This window comes from Hoplias malabaricus, chromosome 5 (genome assembly GCF_029633855.1).
Source record: "Hoplias malabaricus isolate fHopMal1 chromosome 5, fHopMal1.hap1, whole genome shotgun sequence".
Classification (NCBI taxonomy): domain Eukaryota; kingdom Metazoa; phylum Chordata; class Actinopteri; order Characiformes; family Erythrinidae; genus Hoplias; species Hoplias malabaricus.
In genome coordinates this window covers 16,649,842-16,660,295 of record NC_089804.1, presented here as the reverse complement: position 1 = coordinate 16,660,295, position 10,454 = coordinate 16,649,842, and the positions used below count along the sequence as shown (strand labels likewise).

At 38.2% G+C, this 10,454-nt stretch overlaps 1 protein-coding gene across 1 annotated transcript in view; it reads right to left on the bottom strand.

Moving 5' to 3' along the window:
• Positions 1–3,400: 3,400 nt before the first annotated feature.
• Positions 3,401–10,454, bottom strand: part of esyt1a (extended synaptotagmin-like protein 1a) — a 32,544-nt gene continuing 25,490 nt past the window's right edge. The window contains exons 27-31 of the mRNA XM_066671286.1: positions 10,299–10,397; positions 8,786–8,917; positions 8,597–8,702; positions 6,431–6,480; positions 3,401–6,286 (exon numbers count right to left, since the gene is read on the bottom strand). Of these exons, the coding sequence (XP_066527383.1) occupies positions 6,259–6,286; positions 6,431–6,480; positions 8,597–8,702; positions 8,786–8,917; positions 10,299–10,397 (415 nt within the window). The 3' untranslated portion in view covers positions 3,401–6,258. The remainder of the gene's footprint in view (positions 6,287–6,430; positions 6,481–8,596; positions 8,703–8,785; positions 8,918–10,298; positions 10,398–10,454) is intronic.

Sequence of the window (10,454 nt, the reverse complement as noted above, 5' to 3'; positions counted from 1 at the left end):
TTTTCACTACACAGAGCAGACAAAAGTGGTGGAGTTAACAATAGATGGTAAACTTCTGATATTTAAGATGTTGATGATACATTAAGAAAATTGCATGGTGAGTATACTTCCCTGAATATGATATAATATTGCTGAAATCTATTCCAAATATCTTAAGCTGTCATTTAGAAGTGAATATAAACTTTTTCATGTCTCACCTCTGTCTCATCCTCTTTATGATATCCCGTTCCTCTCTAGGATCTAATGATGTTCATAGTTGTTCATAGTATTGACAGGGTTTGTGAGTGTTATGTCCAGTCAAGTGAGCTATCCACCAAGTGAATAAACATATATACACCTCACCACAATAAGTTGGATTTGGGATAATAGTAAAAAACATTGCTTTGTGGAGCACATACATAGATTACTAGTTGGTTGTGCGCCGCTAAATATGAGGGGCTGATTTTTTGTCCCAGTCTAGTCTCCAAATAATGCCAGACATTACAGAGCAGTCTATGGTATATTGACTGCGTGGAAGTTGACCTTGTGAATATAATTCAGGCCTTGGGCCCAACTGAGAGGGCTAGTTTTAGGCATGGGATGCACACTGTTTATTGACTGAAGCAATATCACTGTGTTTAGATTAATTTCTGAACCACCCAGGTCTTCATAATATAAAACGTTTTAATGTGATGATGAATTACATTCTGTATACATAGATGTTAATATCTCATCTGTATAAAATTGTAGCTGCTTTGTGCAATTTTGACTATTTATTTTGTCCGTTTCTAACTTCTATTACCTTTGAAATTTTAGATTGTTTGTGGAAACATTTTGCTTTTATGTCTATTTTAATGTTTGCTATTTATATTCTTTTAATCTTTTAAACATTTTAGCCTGTTTATTGTCTTCCATTTTATGTTTTGACACACATCACAGTGATTTCAGCTATGTGCCTACATTACCATGCACAGACAGGCAAGGCAAGGTACAAATTCACCAGGCAACACACACATTCACTCACACCTATGGACACTTTTGAGTCAACAACCAATGTGTGTTTTTGGACCATGGGAGGAAACGGGAGCATCCGTGGGAAACCCACACAGACACGGGGAAAACACACCAAACCACTCAAAGACAGTCACTCAAAGCGGGACTCGAACCCACAACCTCCAGGTCCCTTTAGGGTTCAAGAACGCGCCGGCGCCTCAAAATATTTTGTGATTTTTCTATTAATATCTTAGCGATAACACAGCACAGTTCCAACACTCTCTGAATGTGTAGAAACTGCTCTTTTGATTGCAAGACTGTACGGGACTTACATCCCAAGCTGCGAGCTTGTGAAAAACCGTGAGGCAGACCTCCTCTGCCTCTGGCTGTGTCTAAATGATGGATTCACTTTTCCGTCATCTGCATCTCTCTTGTAAGTGGTAAATTTGTGCGTCCATCAGTGTCTTTGTTTGAAACTGACCAATGGATTATCTAGAAATCACTAAGGATTTACCCATCCCTTCAGTTACCCTCCATGTTTTATTCAGTCAACGTCAGAGAAATGGCTTAAAAAAGTTTACATGCACTGAAGATGGTGTGGTGCTTTTGTAAAACAGTGACAAAGAGAACAGAGCTTCAGAAACTGAGGGGTTTTATGCATATGACAAAGGGGAAAACAAAGTTATAGCTGGTTGTACCTTTTACACAGTGAGACATATACTAATAGACAGAAAATGAACTTTGACACAGTAATGCAATTAATGTTTCATTTGGTCAAAGTTGAATGAACATTTTGTCCTGTAGAGTGAGAGATGACACTTTTACTAAATAAACGATTTTACTAAATTTAATTTTTGATGTTTTTTTTACACATATTTATACAGTATTTAATTGATACAATCCCATATTTTTGTAACCCTAAGACCGTAAGTAAAGGGATGTTTTCACTAAAATCGGATTTAAGTTTTTCAGGGTTAGAGACATATTATCTCTTCGTACAATGCTCTTAGAAAAGACGCGGGTTTCCAGCAGGAACATGTTTACTTTAGTTTAATTAAGTCCAACACACACCATAAGAAGCATGCATCCAAAACTAAAGGGAACATCTAGAGAATAGTAATTAGCAGGCACAGGCCAGAAACACAAAGCATCAAAACACTAGCGGTCCAAATCCAAAACACAGATTCAGGAGAAAATGTCATACACGGGAAAGCTTTCACAAACAAGATAACGCTCAGTATGCAACAGAATAGTTAACAATGCCTCGCAAATGTGGAATGCCAAAGCCTGGGTAAGTATACTAACTGGGTAATTATGTATAAATATAAAACAGCTGTGATTCAAAACTCAGGTGACATGGAGCGCACAGAAAAGTTCTCATTGGTTGGAGTCATGTGACTGCCCGCTGAACCATGGGAATTGAAGTCCCTAGAACAAGTGGTAATGTAGCATGAAGTGAGGAAGGAAGCGAGGCCTCCACAGAAACAGGTGTGACATGGGCAATATAATTATAATCCACTTTTAAGGTGAATTTCAGAAAATTTGAAAAAATTGAGAAAATGCCAATCGATCCAAAAGAATTAATTGAGTTAACCCATTTTATAAATAAAAATAAAAAATAATAAGAACATTTGAATGAAGATTTGCCAAAAGTTGAGAAAAAACCTTAGACCCCAGAGGGTTAACAAACAAAAAAGTCACTTGGCTGAAAGATCCTAATACAATTTTAATGCCACAACACTAAATGTAAAGGAACTTGGAAAGGAAATTTCCATAGTGGTTTTGCATCATCTATATACAGAAGTAAAAGGAATTTTAATTAGCTAAGTACAAAGGGTAGGCACAATAAGCTAATGTTTCAGCCTATACCTTTTCGGTTTGTTATTGTTTTGTCATGTCTATTAATTTAATATTTGTTACCATTATTATTGTTGTCTTCTTTTTAGGTAATTATTATTATTATTATTTTGTATATACTGTATTCATTTTGAAAACCGAAATAAACACTAACTAACTTACTGAGGTGTGTGGTGGAGATGTGTTTGTGATCCGAAGCTACACAGCAAATTCACCAGTGTTAAATCAACACTATTGGTGGTGACCTTAACCCCATAGAAAATCTATGAGGTATTGTGAAGAGGAAGATGCAATACACTAGATCCAATACAGAAGAGCTGAAGGACACTATCAGAGCAACCTGGGCTCTCATAACACCTGAGAGGTGCCACAGAATGATCGACTCATCGACTGATCGACTGCCTACTCAGCAGGGTTGATGCAGTTAATGAGCCAAATGGGAACAAATAGTTGTCATTTCAGAAGAACTGCTGGATGAGTAGATGCCCACTATAGCTTGACCATGTAGAATTCCCTAAAAAAGAAAAGTCAAAGACCACAGCTGAAAGAAACACATCGTTTGAAAGTGCAAAGAGCATCTTTAATAAAACAGCTGCATTACAGATATCCAGCAACAGCATCAGCTGATTGTAATCTCCTTCTTAGGAATATTTATTTAAGACAACATATTTCAAACTCCAGCTTCTATAAAGATCTCACACCATTGGCACTTTGACAAAAAATATATCCATGCAGCCTCTGAGTAAGTCCTCATGAACAATCACAAACCCATTTGCTTGGAATGGATACAAAAAGCACAGTGATTGACATATGTCTGATATGTTTAATTCTATTAAACTGAAACACAGCATTGTTGATTGGCTATTTTACTATTAGCAAAATAGTTTTACAATGCAATGTCTTTTTTAATAAAATTGTAAAACAAATGCCTTAAGGCAACCGTCAAAATGTCTGCATGAAGATGCACATACAGGTGCTGGTCAGAAAATATAATGTAATTATAATATAATGAAAAACTTGATCATGTTTATTTCAGTGATTCCATTCAAAAAGTGAAACTTGTATATTATACTCATTCATTACACACAAACTGCTATATTGCAAGTGTTTATTTCTTATAATTTGATTAGTATAACTAATATAACTACAACTAACGAAAACCCCAAATTCAGTGTCTCAGAAAATTAGAATATTGTGAAAGCCTTTAAATTCTCTCTCAGTCTAGTTCTGTAGGCTACACAATCATGGGGAAGACTGCTGACTTGACATTTGTCCAAAAGATGACCATTGATACGTTACACAAGCAAGGCAAGACACAAAAGGTCATTACTAAAGAGGCTGGCTGTTCACAGAGCTCTGTGTCCAAGCACATTAATACAGAGGAAAGGGAAAGAAAAGATGAGGTAGAAAAAATGTGTACAAGCAATAGGCATAACTGCACCCTAGAGAGGATTGTGAAACAAAACCCATAAAAAAATGTGGGGGAGATTCACAAAGACTGGACTGCAGCTAGAGTCACTGCTTCAAGAACCACCACGCACAGACGTATACAAGACATCAGCTGTTGTATTCCTTGTGTCAAGCCACTCTTGAACAAAAGACAGTGTCAGAAGCGTCTCGCTTTCAAAAAGGACTGTCCAAAGTTATTTTCTCTGTCCAAAGTTATTTTTGAAAGTAAATTGCCACTTCAAGGGTGTATTCCTGCCTTGCGTCCAATAATTCCAGGTAGGCTCTGGAACCACCACGACCTCGAACTGGATAAGCAGTTACAGATGAATGAATGAAAGTATATTTTGCATTTCCTTTGGAAATCAAGGTCTGGAGAGGCACAGAATACATGTTGCTTGAGGTCCAGTGTAAAGTTTCCACAGTCAGTGAAGATTTGTGGTGCTATGTCATCTGCTGGTGTTGGTCCACTGTGGTCTGAGGTCTAAGGTCAAAGCAGCCATCTACCATTAAGTTTTAGAGCACTTCATGCTTCCTGCTGCTGACCAAATTTATGGAACTTCAGATTTCATTTTCCAACAGTACTTGGCACCTGTACACAGTGCCAAAACTACCAGTACCTGGTTTAAGGACCATGGTATCCCTGTTCTTAATTGGACAGCAAACTCGCCTGACCTTAATGCCATAGAAAATATATGAGGTATTGTGAAGAGGAAGATGCAATACACTAGATCTAACAATACAGAAGAGCTGAAGGCCACTATCAGAGCAACTTGGGCTCTCATAACACCTGAGCAGTGCAACAGACTGATCGACTCCATGCCATGCCGCATTGCTGCAGTAATTCAGGCAAAAGGAGCCTCAACTAAGTACTGAGTGCTGTACATGCTCATACTTTTCATGCTCATACTTTTCAGTTGGCCAGCATTTCTAAAAATCCCTTTTTTGTACTGGTCTTAAGTAATATTCCAGTTTTCTGAGATACTGAATTTGGGTTTTTCATAAGTTGTCAGTTATAATCATCAAATTAAAAGAATTAAACACTTGAAACATATCAGTCTGTGTGTAATGAATGAGTATGATATACAAGTTTCACATTTTGAATAGAATTACTGAAATAAATCAACTTTTTCATGATATCCTAATTTTATAACCAGCACCTGTACATTAATTTATTCCTTTATCCAGAGCTCAGCACACAGCGGACAGCAGTTTCCCCAGACTCTAAGCAAATATGTATCAAGCAATCAATGTAAACAGCACAAAAATTTATCAGAGTTCTAAAATTCTGCTTGGCAAACAATTCCTAGATACAGTGATAAGATTATGGAACGAACAAATGATCTGAATTTCCTCTTACAGATTCTCTTAAAGATACAGTGTGGGATACTCCCCAAGGTCATAAAGAAACAGTAACATTTTCACCTGTTTTTTCTTTGAGTAAAGCTCTTGGAATTTAAAGGATAAGGAAAGAAAAAAAAAAACATTAAAAATAATTTTACTATGACATCTCTCCATACACAATACACAACACATAAAACTGTAAATAAAGCTGTAATGATTATTTGGCAAGGTCAAAAAAACTTTCTAATATAAGATCACCATACAGGAACAGTGTTTTAGTCTTCTAAGCAGGCATGCTTAAGTGCATTTTTTTCCTTTAGAGACTCATGACAATATTTTGTTTGTTCCCTTAACAAATATATATTCATATCTTTTTAGTGCAAATTTGCAATATTTGGCTAACGTACAGCAACTGTAACATTAAGACTGTCTCAGATGCATTTGGTCTTCTTGGAGACAAAACTACAGCAACTAAAGAATTGAAATCGCAAATGTAACATTATTCCAAACCTCTGGTCCCATTGAGTGACAGAGGTAAAGTGGCACTTGTGCCATGCAGATGCAGCTGTGCAGCCTGGGAGAAATAGGTGCATTAAAAAAAGTCTGAAGGCATCATTGCGTAAACACACAAAATCCAGCTCAGCCAGTCTCGTGTGTTAAATCGTACCTGGAACAGGATAAATAAAACACATTTAAAGTCATATGACTGTCCTTTGGTGAGTAAGCTAGACACAGTTTTGATTAATGTGACTTTTAAGGAATGACCAAAACAGCATGTGATATGGAGCTGGGGCAGATCTAAAATGCTTACCACTGTGCGATGCCTGCCTTGAGGTCTAGCTGATTCAGGTCTACATAAAGCTGGAAAACAAAACACAATTCACAGGCTTAAAAACCTCACACAGAAGCACTCTGAACTTCAAGATTTACAGTGGTGTCTTTTTTGTAGTTCTGACAAATCTAAAAAATATTTAGAAGAGTTTGTGATTTAACTTTGCTTTCTTATATTTTGACTCCATGTGGTGATTTCCTGCGCTTAAATCATCTTTTTTGTGGACTATAAAACAAACAAAAAATGCTGTCAAAATGCTATCTATAGCTTTTTTTTTTACAGAATATTTAGAACTCCACAAACGTCACAGCAAAAACACTTTATTTTACTCCAATCCACAATACCATTAAATCCCCTTGGAGCCCATTTTGAAATTTTTTTAATATTTTTTTTTTATTTTGCATAATTCTAAACTTGGGTGTCATGTGAAAGGTTCAGCAAAGTTTAAATAAAAAAAACACAAAACAGAAATACGATAAATCGCTCCTCAAAAATTACCATTACTGTTCTCTCGATGTAGACTGGGCAGTCCTAAAAGTGGGTAATGCTTAGGTCACTATTGCCCTGACCAATCACAAGGCTACCTTAGCCACACCTCCTCTCTGAGTTGAAGAGACTGGTGAGCTAAAGCTTGTCCATTTTAATGAGCAAACTATTCACCAAGCTATGGAGGGAGTGAAAGACATAAACAGAGCAAACACAGAACACAAAACAGTGCAGAATGAACATGAATGGATTAAATCGGAGTACAAAAGAGATAGCAGCAACACTCAGTCGGCATGTTTAACGTGTATCAGCGGAGATATCAGCCGCACTTGGCAGGTGCGCTGAGCAGAGTAACAGCGGGCAAGGCAGACCCACTCGGTCGGCAATACAGCGGAGGTAGCGGCTACACTGGGCCAGCATGTACAGCAAAGTAACAGCAGGGATAAAAGCCAAACTCTGTTGGCAGTACAGCAAAGTAGCAGCGGTAGAAAGCACTGATTTGGAGACAGAAGTTATCAAGTTTATACAATTATGTTAGTATAATAACAAATAAACACACGAAACCAAACCACAGACTCATAAAAGACAAAAGACGCCTGTCGATTCATACATGAACAGCTGTATAATGCTAATTCTACCTGCTGGTGCCATTTTATTGTGTAATGTTATCTTGTGAAAAAATGACAACTGCACAGCAGAGTAAAAACCCAGCAATTGCTCTGTCTCTATGTTGTGTGTTGCCATGGTAGAATAAACCACATTCTTTTCTGATCAGCGGTGAGAGTCACACATGGACATCAGTATATAGTATATATGCTCAGAGGAACATATTTTTGTAATTTTTGAGGAGAGATTGATCATAATTATGTTTTGTGCTTTTTATTTAAACTTTGTTGAACGGTTCACATAACACCCTAGTTTAGAATTATATATATAAAAAAAACAAATTTCAAAATGGGTTTCCAGGGGCTTTGAAGCTACCCTCCTTGTTTACACACTCATTGTCCATTCTCTCTGCTCCACCGTCCATACAGGAGCACTTACAGACTGTAGTCCATCTGTTGCTCTGCATATTTTTTAGTTCCCTTTCACCCAGTTCTTCAGATCATTCTCACTGCTCCTATCCAATACTTCCAGCAAACAGCATTCTATGTCCACTGATGTAGGACTAGAGGATGACCAATTCAATCTGTGCAGCAACAGATGAGCTTCTGTCTCTGACTATACATCTCAAAGGTCAATCAACGAAGTAGGCGTGTCTAACAAAGTGGACAGTGACTGAACACAATGCTTGGATCAGCACCATACACACTAACACCACCACCACTACAACATCAGTGTCACTGTAGCACTGTGAATGGTTCACCACCCAAATATTATCTGCTTTATTGTGGTCCTGTGGGAATCCTGAGCAGGGTGAAATGAATATGAGGAAGTACAGTAACAGACTACAGTCTGTAATTGAAGAACTAAAGTGCTCCTGTATGGGCAGTGGATTTGATAAAATGGACAATAAATGTAGAAGCAAGGAGTTGGCTTTAATTCTACGTTTGATGTTAAATGATTTGTGAAATATCAGCTCACTTTTATAACTTAAACCCAATGATTGTCTCAGCACAACTCCAAAGTGTGTGATTTCTTAACACATTTTGACAATACCTTGCCAATGAGCTCTCTTTCACGGCTCATGAAGGAAACACTGTTTTTCACTGACAGTTCAAGACGTCTCTGTTTGGCCTCTTCCAGTGACATGTCAAAATCAAAACTAGAGGAGAGAACACACAAGAGTCAATGTTGTAAATGCTTGAACCATGAGGTCATGTTTACTGCTGTGAGTCTCTCAGTCACCTTTCAAAAAACTCAGGATTAAGGTCCCGTTTCTTGGTGCTGGTCTTTCTTTTGGTGCTTCTGTTTTTGTCAGGCTGGAGAATGAAGGACACGTAAGGGTCTGACCCATCCTTGGAGCAAGCGGCTAGGTTCCTACAACAGAACAAAAGCAAAACATAAACTTGTATCATCTATGAGCAACAGTAATTTCATTTAATTTAGCAGAGTTCCCTTCCAAGTATTTGTAATACAGTGTGCCCCAACTGCAGAGAGTGAGCCAAAATGCAATGTAATGGGATAAGCAAAGAGGCCTGTATTACAAAACAATATAAACATACACTATATTTCCAAATATATTCACTCACACATTCAAATAATTGAATTCAACTGTTCCAATCACTTTCATTGCCACAGGTGTATAAAACCAAGAACCTAGGCATGCAGATTGCTTCTACAAACATTTGTGAAAGAACGGGTTGCTCTCAGGATGTCCAGCATGCTACTGTGATAGTATGCTACCCGTGCAACAAGTCCCGTTGTGAAATTTCCTCACCACTTAATATTCCATAGTCAACTCTCAGTGATATTTTAACAAAGTAAAAGCAATTGGGGGCAACATCTGACACAGTGGTAGGCCACATAAAATGAGTAGGTCCAGCGGATGCTAAGGGGCACAGTGTGTAGAGGTCGCTAACTTTCTGCAGAGTCAATTGCTATAGACCCCCAGACTTCATGTGGCCTTCAGATTAGCTCAACAAAAGTGCATAGAAAGCATCATGGAATGGGTTTCCATTGCTGAACAGCTGCATCCAAGCCATCACAAAGCACAACTCAAAGCATCAAATGGAGAGGTGTAAAGCATGCAGACACTGCAATATAGAGCAATAGAGATGTGTTCTCTGGAGATGAGTCTGGGTTTGGCGGTTGCCAGGAGAATGGTACTTGTCTGACTGCATTGTGCCAAGAGTAAAATTTGCTGGAGGGGGATTATGATGTGGGGTTGTTTTTCAGGAGTTGATCTCGGACCCTTAGTTCCAGTGAAAGGAACTCTTAATTTTTTAGCATACCATGAGATTTTGGGCAATTTCATGCTCCCAAATTTGTGGGAACAGTTTGGGAATGATCCCTTCCTGTTCCAACATAACTGCACACCAGTGCACAAAGCAAGGTCCATAAAGTCATGGATGAGTGAGTTTGTTGTGGAAGAACTTGACTGGCCTGCAGAGAGTCCTGACCTCAACCAGACACAAAACCTTTGGGATAAATTAGAGCATAGACTGCGAGCCAGGCCTTCTCATCTGACCTCACAGATGCGCTTTTGGATGAATGATCAAAAATTCCCATAATTACACTCCTAAACCTTGTGGAAAGCCTTCCCAGTAGAGTTTAAGCTGTTATAACTGCAAGGGTGGGCCCACGTTATATTTAACCCCATAGATTAAGAATGGGATGTCACTCAAATTCATATGCGTGTGAAGGCAGACAAGTGAATACTTTTGGCAGTATAGTGTATGTGTGAGTGTTATAAACAGACCTGCAGGAATAGATTGTGATGGCCAGTCTGTTCTCCTCAGTAGAGTAAGCAATGGTGAGTTTAATCTGACCTCGCCCACTATCTCCTGCATCTCCGCCTCTAAATATACAAACAGACACCACACGTACAAAAGAGTCAGCCGACCATCATTTCACA